The sequence below is a fragment of the Falco naumanni genome, chromosome 1 (assembly GCF_017639655.2).
Source record: "Falco naumanni isolate bFalNau1 chromosome 1, bFalNau1.pat, whole genome shotgun sequence".
Lineage (NCBI taxonomy): Eukaryota > Metazoa > Chordata > Aves > Falconiformes > Falconidae > Falco > Falco naumanni.
In genome coordinates this window covers 24,352,816-24,370,559 of record NC_054054.1, presented here as the reverse complement: position 1 = coordinate 24,370,559, position 17,744 = coordinate 24,352,816, and the positions used below count along the sequence as shown (strand labels likewise).

General features: G+C 41.8%; 1 protein-coding gene across 1 annotated transcript; it reads left to right on the top strand.

The window, feature by feature from the left end:
- The first annotated feature begins 638 nt into the window (after window positions 1-638).
- Window positions 639-17,588, top strand: SDAD1 (SDA1 domain containing 1). The gene is made up of 22 exons (XM_040586200.1): window positions 639-832; window positions 1,010-1,114; window positions 1,236-1,334; window positions 1,457-1,567; window positions 2,328-2,399; window positions 2,491-2,591; window positions 4,275-4,332; window positions 5,211-5,285; window positions 6,093-6,194; window positions 6,678-6,747; window positions 7,507-7,610; window positions 8,345-8,402; window positions 8,973-9,031; window positions 9,414-9,490; window positions 10,543-10,640; window positions 11,059-11,135; window positions 11,531-11,663; window positions 13,080-13,177; window positions 13,641-13,831; window positions 14,356-14,440; window positions 14,874-15,035; window positions 17,267-17,588. Exons 1-22 carry the CDS (start codon window positions 743-745, stop codon window positions 17,315-17,317), a joined length of 2,076 nt encoding a protein of 691 aa, XP_040442134.1. The 5' UTR covers window positions 639-742; the 3' UTR covers window positions 17,318-17,588.
- The last annotated feature ends 156 nt before the right edge of the window (window positions 17,589-17,744 follow it).

Sequence of the window (17,744 nt, the reverse complement as noted above, 5' to 3'; positions counted from 1 at the left end):
TTAGCTGTTTCTCATGTTGCTCTGTGATTGATTAAACTCAGCAGGGTGTGTAGCTCTCATCAGCTGTCCTTGATGTCATGTCATGGTCCTCGTGCATGCTGCTTAGGCTGCATCAGGCGAAACACTGCAGTGCTGTAAAGCACTGGGGTGGGGAACTGGGGGCGATGGGGTTCTTTGCCTTGCACACTTGGGTCTCGGCAGCTTGTCAATGGTGTGTGTTTGTGGTACGTGTCATGTGTTAAGGGCCAGATCCAATTCCTCAGCACTGCTGCAGAGCTGATGGCAGCACTTAAGTGTTTAAAAGCAGACTTTTCCCCACCACATTAGGATATGCGATCCAGCCAGGGCGACGGCAGGGTCAACTGCGCTGCAGTGACGCGATACAAGTGATCGGAAATCCATCAGAGAACTGCCGAGGAGGAAGCTACGTGCGATAAATTGGACTCGTATCGTATGTAACTTTGACGCGGTTGCCCGAAGCTTCTGTCGGGAGGAAGAGATAGTAGCAAGAACCTGTTTTTCTGGCTCCTTTCCCCTTCTGGCGGCAGGGAAAAAACAACGGCGAGCGCCCCGTAGGGGTACTGGGGGGGAGGACGTGCCGCTCGCAGGAGTTTGTCCCTTGGCGGCGCCTGTCGGTGGGGGGCGGACCAAGATGGCGGCGGCCAGCTGGTAGCTCACGTGTTCCGGGCAGGGGAGGCGGCGGTTTGCGGGGCCGGGGGACCGGGACCGGCTTGGTGCCGCCATGTCGGGCCGTCAGGGAAACAAGCTGCCCAGCAACCTGCCCCAGCTGCAGAACCTCATCAAGAGAGACCCAACCTCCTACACCGAAGAGGTGCGGAGCCGAGCGGCCCGAGCAGGGAGGCCCGGCCGGGAAGCAGCCGGCGGAACGGGGGGTTGGAGCGGCGGGCGGGAGGGGAGGTGTCCTGGGGGTGCTAAGGGAAGCCGAGGTGGCTTGGGCGGCACGTATTGCTCGTGCCGCTGAGCAGCTGTCACCCTGGTGTGTGCTCAGTTCCTCCAGCAGTACCACCACTACCAGTCCCATGTGGAGATCTTCACCTTCCAGCCGGACAAGCCCAGTAAGGAGCTGGCCGAGCTGGTGATGTTCCTGGCACAGGTGAGCCGCAGCCCTTCCAAAGGATGACTTTGGCGCTGGCCTCGAGCCTGTCATCAGCCACAAAGTCCTCGCCAGGCCAGGCCGTGTTTCACCTCGTTGGGCTGGGTCTGTCTACCCCCAGGTTGCCCACTGCTACCCGGAGCACGTGGCCAGCTTCCCCCAGCAGCTGAAGGAGCTGCTCTCCTACCACCACACCGTGCTGGACGCAGACCTGCGCATGGTAAGACCCACAGCAAAAGGTGTTTGGGGCAGACCGCATCGTGTCATTAAAATAAGCCCTTTATGTGTGAGATTGGAACTTATGGTTTGCTTTGGTTCCAATTCCCTGTTTCTCTCTTACAGACCTTCTGTAAGGCTTTGATCTTGTTAAGAAACAAGAATCTAATAAGTCCAACCAGTTTGCTGGAGCTCTTCTTTCAACTGCTGCGGTGTCACGATAAGCTTCTGCGAAAAGTAAGGCGTGCTTACAAAAACCAGTCTTGATTTCTGATTGGTTTTGACTGACTTGCCGCAAGTAATAACAGCGCTGGTGGGCAGCTGTTCCCCTTTCCTGGGTTACAAGTGAAGAACGCTTAAATTATCCCTGATTTTTCAGCAGCTGACAGTGCCAGAGGCAATACCCAATGTGTATGTGACTGGCAGTGAAGCACGCTGCTGTAAGCATCTTGACCACGCTTTTGCAAGCTGTAGACCTGTCCTACATTTGAAATTGAGCAGCTTGGGTGTGTCTGCAGGTGAAAACCATAAAGAGGTTGCTGTTGGAGCAGGCCTTACTGAATTATTTGTGAGAACTTCTCAGTAAAACAACTAAACCCAAGCCAGCTGCTAGTTAAAGCTCTGTTTCAGGTTTTCTGCCCTAAAAGTGGAAATACTTGCTTTCTGCCCCCAGAATTACTAAACTGGCTGCCAGAAAGTGGCTGAAGGAAGCAGGGGTGGGTTTTAAGCAATACCTCATGCTGTTCATTTTCCTGCCTTACTGTACTATAAATTAAGTACACTTTTCAAATACATAAAAATAAAGCATGCATGAGACTTTACAGAATAATCTCTTGGGTTTCTTTTCACAACTATAACTTAAACTGAGAGTAATCTCGGGGGTGATCAGTTTGGTCTCTCATTTGAGTATGTAGAGACTTTGTGGGAATAGTAGCATATCTGCATTGTTTTCTGCCTGACTTGCATACGTTACCCCCTATTATCTGTCCATTTACAGACTTTGTATACTCACATTGTGTCGGACATCAAGAATGTCAATGCTAAACACAAAAACAATAAAGTAAACACAGTAAGTATTTTCGCCTCAGACATACTTCAATTTAACCTTTTGACGCCATGAAATAGCTCGAATAATAAATGTTTCCAAATTTTCTTCTTAGACACTGCAGAACTTCATGTATACTATGTTGAGAGACAGCAATCCCACTGCTGCCAAGATATCTCTAGACGTGATGATTGAACTTTACAGAAGGAATATTTGGTAGGTCTGGCAGGCTCTTACTGATTCCCCATTTGTCGTGGGGCAGCCGTCCTGACATCACTCAAGGCATGTAGTGCAAAATGTAATGCAGGGGGCAGCGACTTCAATGTATTTAACTTATTTGTGTTCCAGTGGGGCTGTATTTTGTGGTACAGAATTTATCTGGGAAGAAATAGTCTTGCGTGATGCTTCAGAGTTATTGAGGTTGAATATTTGATGTTTTAGTTGAAAATGGTACATAAATTCTAGTGCATTTGAAACCGAAGCTGTGTGCAGCTTTTTTTTTTTGAGCTTTTGCACATAAAAGCCACTAATATTAGCGTACAGCTTGTGCTCTACAGCGAAAAGAGGAATTTTGGTTTTTTTCTTGTTAAGTCTGTAAGTTCATTCTAGATGACTGATCTAATGGGTGTTTTGGGTTCTGGGGTTATTTTGTGAAGCTATAATATAGCTCCTGTTTTTAGCAGATGGCAGCTTGAAAAATTGTTTAGATAAGTATTGAAAGGAGTAGAAGCACACTGAGTACTGTCAATTGTTGTCTTGTACCTAATATGTTGTTGAATCTTTATGTTGTATTACAAAATGCCAGAGCAGATATTACCTAGTGTTAAATTGCATGCAAAGATGGCAGTCTCTTCACTACCACTTTTTTTTTTGACTGTAAAAACATGTGAAAGACTTTCAATCCTTTCAGCCTGGGATTAAGAGCAACTGTTTTGCTCTTCCTGCTTCTTGAACAGAAACAAACTGTTTAAATGCAGCCTGTGATACTGCTGGCGAGCAGCATGCTTACTGCTTCTTACATATCTGTAAAATAGAGCAGTGGCAGAGCAGTTGCAGTGCAGTTCTTGCATTTCTGACTCGGGAGAGGGTCTCTGCAATACCTGTGTGAGTTAAGCTGGGGTGTGAATGGCAACATTGCTCTTTCAATGTATTGCAGAGAAACCACCACTGGCAGAGAGGATGTGGTGCTGGTGTGTATTTGGGCATAAGAATTTTCATGTGTAGCGTTCAAAGAAATACTGCCTATTCTGTGGCACGAATTAAAAAAAATCACAGCAGCTTTGTGAAGATTTGGGTTTTTCTGGTGTAGTGAAGTGGCTTGAGAACTATTTTCCCTAAAAACCAGGGACTGCTGAAAAAAAAGTCAGTGTTGCTGTAAGGAAAAGACTTCTGCAGTTTTAAACAGTTAAGTTTGTAAGTATATGAGACTTGGTATAAAATAGAATTAATTTCTGTGGCTTTATTTCATATAAATCCTTGGTTTTAGAGGATAATTTATCTCAAAACTATCTAGCTGCTTTTCTAATAGTAATTAGGATTCTGCTTGCTTGTTTGTTTTTGCCAAGCAGGGTATTTATTATTTTTTTTATACCAGTGGAAAAGTGGTAATCTGTCTTCCATTATTGGAGCTTATTCTTTCTATCCCTTCAGTCACAGTGTGAACTAGATGGAACTCAAGTGTGTCTGTTCATTTAGATAAAGCTACTGCTACATTGGAAAAATAAAAGAAAATGACAGAAGCTTAGCTTTTTGGTTTGCAAATCTACTTGGAGCATTGAGAGACATGATTCTAATGAAGTTGCCTACTTCTTAGAAGTCACGTTTCATAAGACTTAATTTTCTGAGAATAACTTTAAATTGCTAAACTTGAAGTAAAAGGTAATGGTTTTTTTGTTCCAGGAATGATGCCAAAACAGTAAACGTCATCACAACTGCCTGCTTTTCAAAAGTGACAAAGGTGAGAACAGAAATCACTTGATAAAACTGGATGTTATTGGAGCTAACTTTTTTCTGTGGATGCAACTTTCTGGTTTGTAATTGCTAACAAGCTTCACTAATAATTTTTCTCCTGCTTATTTTATTTTCCAAGTACCACTTGTGTTGTGGGAGGAGGCGGCATTTGGCTCTGAAGTACAAAGCAGCAGAATTGGAAGCTTAGCTTATAACAAGTGCAGGCTGGTGTGGGGAGGGTAGGTGTACTTTCTACTCAGAACAGTCAGAATATTGCCTTGTTATCATCAGCGTTGTAAGGCTTTTATTTGTTAAATGGGAAGAGAAGGGGCTTGAGTGAATCTTAGGCTTTCTGTCATCTGTGTCAGTTCTGCAGTGCTGGAGGCTTTAAAAACTTGTGTTATGGTTTGAGAGAAGTTCTTACGCTATGAAGGTCCAAAAGCTGTTCCATTCAATAAAAAGCCAACCAAACCTAACAAAAAAACTTCACCAACAAACTCATATAAACTCTTGGAGTTCTGAGCACTGGCTCAGGTATCAGCTGCCAGGAATTCCTGATAATGTGGCATAGAGGAATGACATTGAAATTGCTTTGCAGAAAGGCAGGAAGAGCATTTGCATCTTTAAACTTGCTCCAGGCATTGTGGAAGGCCAGCTGCTTTTTGACTCCTTGTGTGTCTCTGACTGTTGAGGGTGGGCAGCAAAAACTGACTATGCAAAAACACCTGTGGGTTTCAGTCTGATTTCTTTTGCTTTTTGTTCATATCCATGCCTATTAAAAAAAAAAAAAAAGGAGCGTCTTGGCATAGCCTAAGATGTGGGTGTAGAGCCGTTTTAAATACGCTGTTTTGTTTTTTCCTGACATAAACTGACTTTGCTTTTCAGGTACTGGTTGCTAGTTTGAAGTTCTTTCTTGGAAGAGATGAAGATGAGAAACAAGACAGTGACTCGGAATCTGAGGTGAGTGTTGTGATTAACTTTCTCCTCTCCATTCTTCAAACTCTTTAATAGGTCTGTCATCCTAGTGACCTGGGCTCTGCCAGTCTGTCTGCTTCTGTTACTTTGTTTTCCATCTTGTTTCCTGCAGATTTTCTCACACTTTACAAAAAAGTTCAATGTTTTTGACAGCTGGCCCCAACTGACAGCAGGATGCCTTTGCTGTCTGTCCAAAGACTAATGCTAAGAGCTCATTTGCTTTTCTTGTCTTGTAAAGGAAGCAATTAACTTTAAAAACCTAAGCAGGGACTGGTCAATCTAGATCGTGAAGGCATGCATTGCTAATGTGTAATGTTAGAGTTGTGGGAAGAGGCTTTCACCTTGTGTATTGGAAGCTGGTGTAATTTTTTGGCTGGTTGTTTTATCTTCATTTTTTCCTTTTTGAGCTCCACTTCCCTTTTACGTACAAATAAATATAATTCAGTTACCTTGAGAAGGCTGATGACCTAACAAATTTAAATCTAGAACATCCTAATACAGGTTATCATTGTTTGTCTGTGACTGAACAATACTCTCAAATTAATCAGCTGTAAAAACCACTCTGTTCGCGTGCTGTTAACTGTTCCATGATTTCTTGTATGCAGGTGTGTGAGTGATTTTATGGAATCGGGATCTTAAATGCTAGTATTTCTGTATGAGGAAGTTTAGGAAGAGGGAGAGTTTTCAATTGTAGTACATGATCCTGAAAAATACTGATACTTTTTGTTTCTCTAATTCCCATTTGAAGCCTAATGTCACCTGAGTCTTGTTATCCTTGCATTCTTTCTCGAGGACGATGTTCCCACAGCCAGAGATTTGATGATGCGGTATGCAACTAACAAGAAAACCACCAAGCGCAAGAAGAAACTGGAAAAAGCAATGAAGGTTCTCAAGGTGAGGAGAGTGGTGTTGGACTTGCCAGCATTTTAGCTTAATCCTTCCAGTGCAGAAACCTTGCTGTTGCCCTTGTTGACTTAGCTACTGGTTGTCATCCCTTCTAGGTAAAGTTCCTCAAGTGTTTTAGCATCCATTGGCCAGATGTAAGCCATGTTTATCTGGAAGAGAGCTGTTTTGAAACAACTTAGACCCTAAGTTATGAATTAGTTGTCCTCTAGGTACCCTTTGTGTGGTCCCCTACTTTAAAGTATGTCTTGTCTTGATAAGTTACTACTTAATGCAGCTCCTGTGGCCTCTTAGGTCAGGTGGCAGAAAACCCTATGCAGCTGAAAAGAGTGATTGTTTACTTGTCAAAATCAAAGTGCCTCTGCTTGAAGAGAGGAATGGTAAATAGCAGCTTTTAACAGCAGCCTGAAACTGAAACACTTACAGCTTTTTCTTGAAAAGAAAAAAATGTCTCTTACTCTTTTTGCCATGCAGAAACAGAAGAAGAAAAGCAAGCCGGAGGTGTTCAACTTCTCTGCTATTCACTTGGTTCATGATCCCCAAGGTAAGCATGCATTGTGTTTTGTCTTTTTTCAAGTTATGTGTTAACCCCAGACACTTAGACACAACTCTGCAAGGAGAATGACAGTGAATAGTAGATAGGAATGTGACAATGTGATACTTGTAGCGTGCTTTATCCTAGAGTTTCATAGCACTTCAGAAAAAGTGAGATTGATCCTGTTGTGCTTGTTGTAGTGCAACACTTGTAGACAGTCAGAAAAGGAAGGAGCAATGTTATATCATCTTCAGGTTGGTACAGATCAGGACATGGCGCTCTATCCATTCCTTGTATGTGTGAAGACCATAATTTGGTGAATGGGGAGTAGTTCACTAGTTTCTTTGTCTTATCCCCTTCAAAAATGTATTTCTATTACTAGTCTGCTCTTTGATTAATATCACTTGACTTGTTCTTAGTCCGATCTAGTGTATCTCTGGGGTTTTTGTTTGGGTTTTTTTTCAGATGAACCCAAAATGTATCTGAAAAAAATAATTAGCTTTAATACTGACCCTGTGCTATGATGTGAAACTTCTGCTTGTTTTCCTCTCTGCTAAACTTGTGCACAGCTTTAGACCTTCTAGGCATGTGAGAAGAAGAGTAACCCATTGAGAGAAGTGCTCTGGCTGCCTTTTAATTTCTTCTGTGCAAGGGCACTGGGTCTTAAAAAAACCCAAACCAAACTGACTGCCTTTTTTAACCTAATCCCAGCTGAGTGCTGCATTGTGTTTTTCAAGTGTACTGCAAATCTGTTACTGTTTCTTCTAGACTTTGCAGAGAAACTGCTGAAGCAGCTGGAAAACTGTAAGGAACGATTTGAAGTGAAGATGATGCTCATGGACCTAATATCTAGGCTAGTTGGAATACATGAGGTACGTACTCTGATGATTTTATAATGGTCTGATGGTAGCTAGCCTTGTTTGGGTGATGGCATGCTGTGGCCTTGTGCCTCTGGAAAATGAAGTTTAATTTTTGTAGAAGTTGAAAAGTGCAGATGCGTGGTCAGGTAGTTCCCAGTAGTCCTTGTGGAATGGTGCAGTGGCATAGATTTGTGTGGTACTAAGTGAGCTCTCTAGAGAAAGCTCTTGGCTTGGAATAGCTGAGCTGTCTCTAACAAATAGGAGGAGAACATGTCTTTTTCGAGACCTGCATGCTCGTAGTAGGTTCATCAAAGGAGAAAGGCTTTTCAAAGGAGTCCAGCAATTGCTTATGAAGAGCGCACTCTGCAGTGCAGCCAAAATGTTATCAAAATTACTGGACTGTCTTTCTGTTTTGAGAGAGAAGATTGTGTTGCCGAGGCAAAGGGAAGTGGCATGTTGTAGGATTGTGCAGCAGTGTCCTAATTTGAATTCTGTGCAGTCTTAATAGGAACCACTCTGGATTTCATGGAGCTTGGGACTGAGCCTTACATTTCCTTTGTACAAGTCATATCCTTATCTCCATGTATTCTCCTGTCTTGAGTTTGATATGCGTCATGCAACAAAATCGAAGGCATTTGGAGAGCACACTGTATAGAAATATTGATTGTTTTACAGTGTATCAGCCTGTGAAGGTGATACCAAGTTAAAAGACAAGCAGCTAATCTGTTACAACTCCTTTCTTGCAGCTTTTTCTTTTTAATTTCTACCCCTTTGTTCAGAGATTCCTACAGCCCCATCAGAGAGGTGAGTAGCTACTAGTAGGTAACACTGCTGGTCCATCATGTCATATATACAGCCAGTTCTTAGAAGTGGTGCTGCAAATGAGTATTGGTAGCAGTAGCTTAGTAGCAAATAGGAGTAGTCCAGAGAGTGTGGCTGAAGGAAGTAAAAGGCCCTGACGGCCAGAAGTGCAAAGCGATTTGGATTATATGGAAGTTGTGTCCACTCAGTGCTCCTTACCTGAGCATTTGAGAAACTCCAGCGATTGAATAAAATGAAGCTACCGAGTCCCTAGTTCCTTTCAAATCCTGGCTAGCTGAGCAAAGCATGACTGCCTTCTGCTGCTTGTTTTACTGGTGTTGCATTCTAGCTCTAGAGTGTTTCTTATTGTCTTACCTGGCTATTAAAGGCCTGCACTGCTGCTGGGGTGGAGGTCAGATGAGTTCCTAATGCTTGGTGGGAGAGGAGAAATAGTTATCCCAAATAGCTTTAGACTGAAATAGCTTTGAGACTTTGAGCAGCTTGTTGAGTTAACTGTTTCGGTAGGTAAGTTTATCGCTCCAGCTTTGGATCTTTTTCCTGCTTTTCTTCCAGAAGTGACAAAGATTCTTCTGTTTGCTGCACAGGCTTCGCATCAGCTAGTACCACCCGAGGTCAGTACTACACCTATATTTGATGATGTTAAAAATGGACAGCAGGCCAGCAGGGAAATATAACTGAATGTGTTTTGGGGGAGGAATGAGAGGGAATCTGGTCAGACCCTTTGCCTTTAAAAGCTCATGGTAATTTTGGCTATTTCTGCAAATTCCAAGAGATTGTTTGGTATAAAGGGGAACTCCCCCCCATAAACTCATGGCTGATGTTTTAATTTCTGTGAGAGAATTTGTGTCTGAAAGTATTTGCAGGCTATAAAGTGACAAGTCCTGAACTCTGTTTTTCTGTGGAAAGGGCTCTGTTGTCTGTTAATAATGTGTACTAATTTTCATTGTTTGATTAAATAGTCATTGTCTATTGAATCTTCTTTCTTATTTTCAGATTATCCAGTCAGTGTTAATGACGATCGCCAACAACTTTGTCACTGACAAGAATTCTGGGGAGGTCATGACCGTGGGGTGGGTACAGAATCTTAACAAAACTGTAAAACTCTCTGAACATGGAAAAGTATTTTTCTTTTTTAAACTATCTGAACTCAATCCTGTTGTTCATACTACTCTTTCAAGAACCTGCTTGAATAAAAAGAACTTAGGACAGTATCGCAGCATAAACTAAATTCCCCAGATGATGGGTTTCTGTGCTTAGTGCTATGACTAACTTTTCTGGATTTCATGATGGTGTGGGTTTTTTTGCTTTTTTGTTGGTCTTGCTATTGCTACTTTGAGGGCTGACCTCTTGTCTGTGAAGTAATACATTTGTATATACTCAGTGAGAGGCTAGCATCACCGTTCAGGACCCTTAACTTCGGTGTTTTATGGATGAAATTTCACTACTGTCAACAAATTTAAATGTTGTTGGTAAAGAAACTGTAATGTTACTTTCTTTGACTAGTCAAGAGAGGTATTTGTGAAAGCTCACATGTAATTGGAGAATGATCACTAAATGTAGAAGAGAGCTGAAATGTCCTTTTAGACAAAGCACTCAACAGAGGCAGACTATTTGTGTAGACATGTTGTGAATGTTTTGTGAGATATTCCTTTTCCTCTTGACATGGTGTTAATCCAGGTATGTAGCATACTGAGTGTCTCCATGAAGACGGTTATAAAGGGAAATCATGTCAGCCCACAGACTTCTGTTAGACTGTCCTTAGCCTGCTCATAGTTGACTCCAGAACTGTTTCTTGATTTATTATTTTTCTAATTGTTTTTTTCCCCTTGGCCTAGCAATTGTTTGACTGCTTTTCCTGTCTGCCTGGACCCAGACTTCAGTTGCAGAATCCTGAGGCCTAGGATCAGACAGAATAATAGCTGTAGAGCATGGGGCAAAGATGGAGGGTTTGGGAGAACCATGGCACAGACAGCTCCTTGTGATGCTCTCCTCTGGTACACTAAATATTGTATAAATGCTGTATAAGGTTCTTCAAGTTCCAAATAATTCAGTCTGTTACTGGGCTAGTGGGAGTCTCTCCAATTGTGGTGTTCAGAAAATAATTCACTTCCAATATTTTTAGAATCAATGCAATAAAAGAAATCACTGCGAGATGTCCATTAGCCATGACTGAAGATCTGCTCCAAGACCTTGTTCAGTACAAGACTCATAAAAACAAAAGTAAGTGTATTACATGGATAGAACTTCTAAATCTTTTTTTTCTTGTGTATCATCTGGTCCTCCATTGTTACAGTGATGTTTTAATTGTTTGTGTGCTGAGAGGTATAATTTTCAATATGTCTGCTGCATTTCTCTGTATTTTGTGTGTGTATACACAGAGTAGTTATGGCAGGGGAACTTAATTGACAAAACTGAAGAAGGGAAACTGCTTGCTAATAAAGATTTAGCCCTAGGGAGGAGCCGGATCCTGCACTGGAGAAATCGGAGGGAGCTATCATTTCAGAAAAGGCACAAGCAGGCTGTAAATACTGTTTATCTGAGTGGAGTTTCAGTTTGCTCATAATTCTGCGGGTTTTTTTGTCGTTATCCTGACTCTCCCCCCCTTTTTTTTTTTTTTTTTTAATTTTTTCCTGGGTAGATGTGATGATGTCTGCAAGGACTCTGATACACCTTTTCCGTTCTCTGAATCCAGAGATGCTGCAGAAGAAATTCAGGGTAAGTGTTGTTTTATGTGCATTGCATTCACCATAAACACAGGCTCGTGGGCTCAAAAAGGACTATGAGAACTAGTCTCACAGCCCCTTGAGAATGAGGTGGAATCATGCCTGCATTCTTTCCCTGCCTGCTCCCTTGCTGCCTTCTGACATGGCGTGCTATTATTTCAAGATTTCGCTAGTTCAGATTTATCAAACTCATTAACAGAAGAATCACACTACAGAAGCATGACTGTCTTCCTAGAGTTTGTTCAGCTTAGTAATTTAAGAACTTGTCTTATTCCATCAGGCAGAATTTATCTTTTCCACCTGCAACCTTCTCTCCCCCAGATTTTTTCATGGATTTGTGGGCATTAAAATAGCAGCCTGCTTAATGTGTTTTTTGTGAACTTACAGGGTAAGCCTACTGAAGCCTCGGTGGAAGCCAGGATTCATGAATATGGAGAACTGGATGCCAAAGATTATATTCCAGGAGCAGAAGTATTGGATGTTGAGAGTGAAAAAGGAAAGGGAGGAACCCAAGAGGAAGGTTGGCCTTTTTTAATTTACCACTTCTATTCTGAGCATCATTGTCATGAAGATTTTCTTTGGACATAAAACTTAGTGTTCACATATTTAATTTGCTGCTGTTGCATGCTGCATGGCTTGCATGTGTTTGTATTTGTCCATTAAGTACTGATACTGTCCTTCAGTAAGTGCAACTTATCCAGTGAAGTCTGTTACTGTGTGTTGCTTTGCATGGTAGACACTGAGGGATGGAAAAGTAGAGGGACAAACATTGTACAGCTGTGAAACTTGATGTGTACAGCTCTTCCTAAAGCAAAGGTTTTGTTGCGTATTATAAAACACTGAAATAGTAATTTGAAATAGTATTTGGCCGCTTTAATTCACTTCTTGTGTAAATGCTCCACGCAACGTGAAACTCCTGCCTGAATCAGGAAAAAGCCAGAATAGTCTGGCAGATCAAGTTTGAGTGCATTCAAGATTGTGCAGTGGAAGTGTACTGAAGGAATAAACACCCTGATATATCGTGTTTCTTATGCATGTGAATACAGCAATTAGTGTAACAGTTGTCTTTGCTTCAGTTTCTGAAGCTGGTAACTTCAGCACATCAGTCAGTTTGAACAACAGTGAAGAGCAGCAATGCATATACTGTAGAAAGTAACAGCTATAAATCGCTTTGCTTCCCTCCTTGGTTTAGATAGCAGGGAACACCATGACTGAACAGTGTAATAAGGATTAGTATCTGTAAACTACTCTGTTTCTTCAGAGGTTGTTCCACATGCACTTTGTTTTGAGGATCTCTGGCTTCAGGTGAGAGTTAAGCTTTTCAAAGCCTAGTGTTATGGTACAGCTTGCTGCCATGCTGACTTGTTGCAGGCTGCTTTGAGTATTTTCTGTGGCTGGCTTGGTTTTGAGTGAATAAGGTGTACGTAAATGCATTTCCTCTAAAGGCTCTTATCACCACTTTTCCAGCTTTGTTGAAAGCTCGTAATAAATGCATGCATTGAGGCAACTGCAGCTCACAGTAATGACAAAATACACAAGGTCTTTTAAGCAGTCTGTTGTAGGAGGTGCCATATGCAGTTATTGCTATAAAAATTGGTGTCCATAGCTGAATGTTCATGTGATGTGGGTGTGCCAAGAAATCAAAGCTGGGTTTTTTTTTTTGCTCAGCTCTGAATTGGTTGCATGCCAGATGGAATTTGGTAGCTGAACTCGCCGGTGGGCAAGCATGGGAGCTGCTGGTCTGTTCAACTGTGGATGTCTTCTAAAAAATCATTAACTGAAAGGGATCAGATGTATGAAGTATCTTATGCCTTTGTAATGTCTATGTAGCTCTAAGACTGGGACGCTGAGACCCTACAGCTTGCCTGTTATTTCAAACTCAAGCAGTTAAGCCAAATCTGTTTTAGCAGCTCTGTGCCCTTCTTCCCTTGAGCAGATGGATGGGAAAGTGCTAGTCTGAGTGAGGAAGAAGATAATGAAGATGGAGAATGGATTGATGTGCATCACTCCTCCGATGAGGAGCAGCAAGAAGTAGTGAGTGTCTTTTACCCCAAAAACAAATGAGTATTGTTAATAGCAGACCAGATTCTCTTGCTCTGTACCTTCATGTGGCTGCTTATAAATAACTCTACAGGGCTGTGGAGTAGCTTGACCAGAATCAGTGAGGTTGAAGTACTATTGAGCACCTGTGCTGAAGTATGCATCTTGTTAGAGGGAAAAGGAGAGACTGGGGAATTCCATCCCAGGGTTCAATTCCTTCAAAGCTATGATACTTACATGAGTGCTTTTATTCACTCTGAAATATGGAGTGGATGTACCACTTTATTCTAATACTACATGTTGGATATAAAACTAGGAAGAATCCTAACAGCTGGTTGTAGCATTTCCCAACAATATTGCCTCTACGTAGGTATTTGGGAGGCAAGGATCACGGATCACAACACAGGAATTGTTTGCAAAGCTATGCGTGATTCTTCTTTTGTACTTTTCTCAAAAGGCAGAGAAGGTGAAAAACATGCCCATAGAGGAACGAAAAGCCAAAGCTGCAGCAGTCAGTACAAGCAGGCTGCTCACTCAAGAAGACTTCCAGAAAATACGTCTTGCCCAGCTTTCCAAAGAACTTAATTCTGCACCTGGCAAAGCTGCAAAGAGGAAAAATATTGAAATAGATGATGAAGAGGAGGGCAGGTAGGATATGGACTATTGTGACAAGTGCTTTCTCTTCCCTGTAGTATCTGGTGATACAGCTTTTAATTGCAGCAGGGCACAGGGTGCTCTGCTGCTGCTCTGTGTTCCCTGGTGACGGCTAACAGCCGCACAGCCCAGAAAGGATCCTGGGCCCCCAGGGGATTTGTTTATATTTGGGAGAAAAGACAAGAGGAGCTGATGGAAACTGTGAGACTGTTCTGCTTGTTCAGACCAATAGGCATGTGGGGTGCTTTTTGTAGCAGTAGTTGCATGGTTATACTTCCAGAGTTTCTTAAACTTTGTGGACAAAGCAGGACTTGGGAAAACAGTAAGGAGAGACTTTTATAAAGGTTGTCCCAAGCATGAGGATTAGCCTGAGAGAGAACAAGAAGTGCTTGTGTGAAAGTTTCTAGGAAGACAGTGGTGTAAGAGATGGGTGAGGGGCAAAGGGTTGAGAGGGAGCCTTGTTCTTCTTGCTAGATGAAGCTTTGTGTGTGATGGCCTTTTCTTGGATTTTTGTGTAGGGGAGAGTTGCTTTCACTCAGAGATATTGAACATCTGCATAAGAAGCCTAAATCAGACAAGGAGACCAGACTGGCAACTGCAATGGTGAGGAACTACGCTATTTCATATCCTCTGTCTTTCTCAATATGGGTTTGTGGGTGGGATTGGTTTGGATTGCTGTCTCCTGCAGGAGGGAGGAGGTGGTGGGGTTGCATCTGTAAGAGGGTGCCCAGCTGCCATCTGTGTTGTGAGAAATGTTTTGTATTTGTTTTGCTTTGTTTTATCTTGCTGTTGCATCTTGGCTGTAAAAAATAAGTAGCCTCTTGCTGGTCACAGGTGACAGTGAAAATATAGACACACCCAGTCTTCACTATGACTCAAGAAATACATCCACGGTGGAAGAATGCATATAATATACACAAAGTCATACTGAACCTGGGTTTATTGTTACTGCCATAGAACCTGTCACCTTAGCAGCTGATGTTAACTGTAGGGAAAGGGACATGACCCTGTTCTTATATTACATTGTCTATTCTAGGCTGGAAAAACAGACAGAAGAGAATTTGTGAAAAAGAAAACAAGAATTAACCCATTTGCCAGCTCTTCCAACAAAGAAAAGAAAAAGCACAAGAACTTCATGATGATGAGATACAGCCATAGTGTCCGGACGAAAAATAAGCGTTCTTTCAGGGAAAAACAGGTAATATTTAATGTTGAAAATAGATGGGGCTGTTTGAGCAAGTTACCTTACAATGCAGGTGAAGTGCTCTCTGTCCAGTGCTCTAAGTCGTTGCTGTTTGCTTTGATGGATTAATTGCTGGAAAGGCCGGTGGGCTGGGTGGCTTCTCTTGAATCTTACCCCTGAGGAGGGATATCGGAGACTGTGGTGGTAAAGAATGCTTTTGTCAATCTTGTATCTTTTTACTATGCATCGAGGACCAAGCCCTGTTGCAAAGTCATGCGTAGGTTAGGAAGGCAACTATAATGTGGTTTGTTTTCCTTTATGTAAATTAAAGAAGGTCATATTAGAACCCTGACTGTAATCCTGTGAGAGAAAAAATGTTTGCCTGATACAGAGGACTTGTTTTTCAGGACAAGCTTTTAGTGTGTTTCTTCACTCTCCATATTTGTTCTTTGACCTTTCTCCCGTTACTGTCATGTTACGGACTCCTCTGTCCTGGCGTTGAGGTCATCTAATAGCTTGTCACAAACGTACTTAAAGAACAGACATAAATGTATGCTTCCTGAGCTAAAGCTTGGCCACAGCCCTTGTGAAAGGGTGTACAAGCTACAAATATAGATTTGGCAGTCCAGTTACTGTGTTCCTGCAGGCAAGCTGTGCCAAGGGTAGCTGAAGCGATATCTAAAAGGCGAGGCAGGAACTTCAGGGGATGACTTTGCTCCTGGAGGTGCTGGGCAAGGAGCCCACAGAGCTCTACCAGGTGACTGGGGTTAGGTGAGCTGGCAGGAATGGAGTGTGGATGGGGAGCTCCCCTGCTCCTGTGATCCACCTCAGCTGGGTGGCAGCAGGCATTATTGCCTGAGCTGTGTGTGACAGCTGTTGCCAGAGCATTGCGGTAGGCATACTGCCTTGCCCTGTTTCACCTTGCTGTGTTTCACCTTGTACCAACAACAAAAATCTGTTTAAAATCCTTTTATCTAGCCTGGCAGGTGGCCAGGGTTTTACAGGGTGTTATAAAATTAAAATCCTTTGAACAGGTTCCAAGAAAAACTTCTAGAGTAATCAGTTATGCAGGGGTCTTGTTTCTGCACAGTGTTAACTTTTGTGTTTTCTTGCTAGCTTGTGTCTTGTGCTAGAGTGCATTCAGATGCTTCTTTTACAAACCCTCCTTTGTGAGTTGTTTCCAGGATTGTATCATTTGGTTAATGTGTATTTGTCTGCAATTTGTTGCCTTAAGAGCAGCAAGACTGAAAGTGTTTATAGACCAAACAGAGAGAACGTCTTAAGTGTTTCTGTTAAACAGGAAGACTTGGAGTGATACCCTCTGTAGTCTTTTTATTTGCTGTCATTTTGCCTCACCTTAAGTAAGGCTGACCACGCTAACTCAGCTCTCAAAACACACAAAAAATGTCACAAATTAACAATCGAGGCACTTTAAGGAAACTGCTCTTTACCATGATTCTTATACTTTGCTCACTTCTTCTAAAAAGCCATCTTAAATGGTTTCAGTTCTGACTCCTGGTTACTGTTTTGAGTTTAAATGTTATAGCTAAACAATGAAAGAATTGTTTTTTCATACTTTTTTCACTGCAGTTAGCCCACAGCATCAGTTCTGTTGACCATGATTTGAAAATAATTGTTAAAAGTGGGTTGGAGTACCATAATTGCAGGATACTCTTGATCTGCTGCTCTCTTTGGTGGTTGAATTTTAAGAGACTGTTGTCTATAGTCCAGAGCTTACCAACTAAAACATGTCTGAAATAAACAACAAAATCTCTTTAGGGTGATACAGCACTTGTAAAAATTCTAGCATCCCTCCTTTCCCCTTTGAAAAGAAGCTTTGTAATACTCTTTCAGAAAATGCCATTTAATCCTACTTACCTCTCACCTGGACTGAAGTCTTTCTCTTGATGTCTTCTAATTGAATATTAGTGAGGCAAGATCAGTTTGTTACTTTACAATCTCTTTCATTATATAGGTTTTCCTAATGAGGTACTGAAACATGTTGATTTTTTTGAAGTCCAGCTCTTTCTTTAGCTCAACTTGGTAATACAATTAAATAATCACTGCATTTTTGTCACAGTAGTCATTAGCATTTGCCAGTTACTGCTCCCAGTTTTATCTGATAAACTATTAGTGTGTTTCTCTGAGGCTGAAGAAATTGAAGAGGGTTGTTGATGTGACAGTGTTGTTGTCTCATTACTTAATATTCTCCTTACCTGAATATTCCACTCTTGTTTCATATTTAGCTGGCTCTTCGGGATGCACTTCTGAAAAAGAGAAGACAGCTGTTGAAATAACAGGAACAGAAAGGAATACTTAATCACCCTTGAAGAAGTAGCCTTAGAAATGCATATTTCCACCCACCACCACGCCAAAAGAAAAAAGGGACTGAAACGCCTTATGGATTTCTCGATTCTTCAGAATTATAAACTGAACACTTTGAAGCTGTTGGATATTGTATGTATAGGACAAATGGAAGAGGCCTTAGTCCTTGCAGGATGTTTTTTTTTTTAAAGCATTCTAGGGAAGGCAATTATCTTTTATTAAATATAATTTACTTACACCTGATTTTATATGTGTAATTATTAGAACATACAACCTTATGTAAAAATATTTTACTTGAAGCAATTAATAGGTAATTGGAAGGAAAAAATATTCTGGCTTGGTCTACAAAGTATGTGTATATGATGTCTGTGCCTGTCTTAAGGATGTGATTTTACAGAC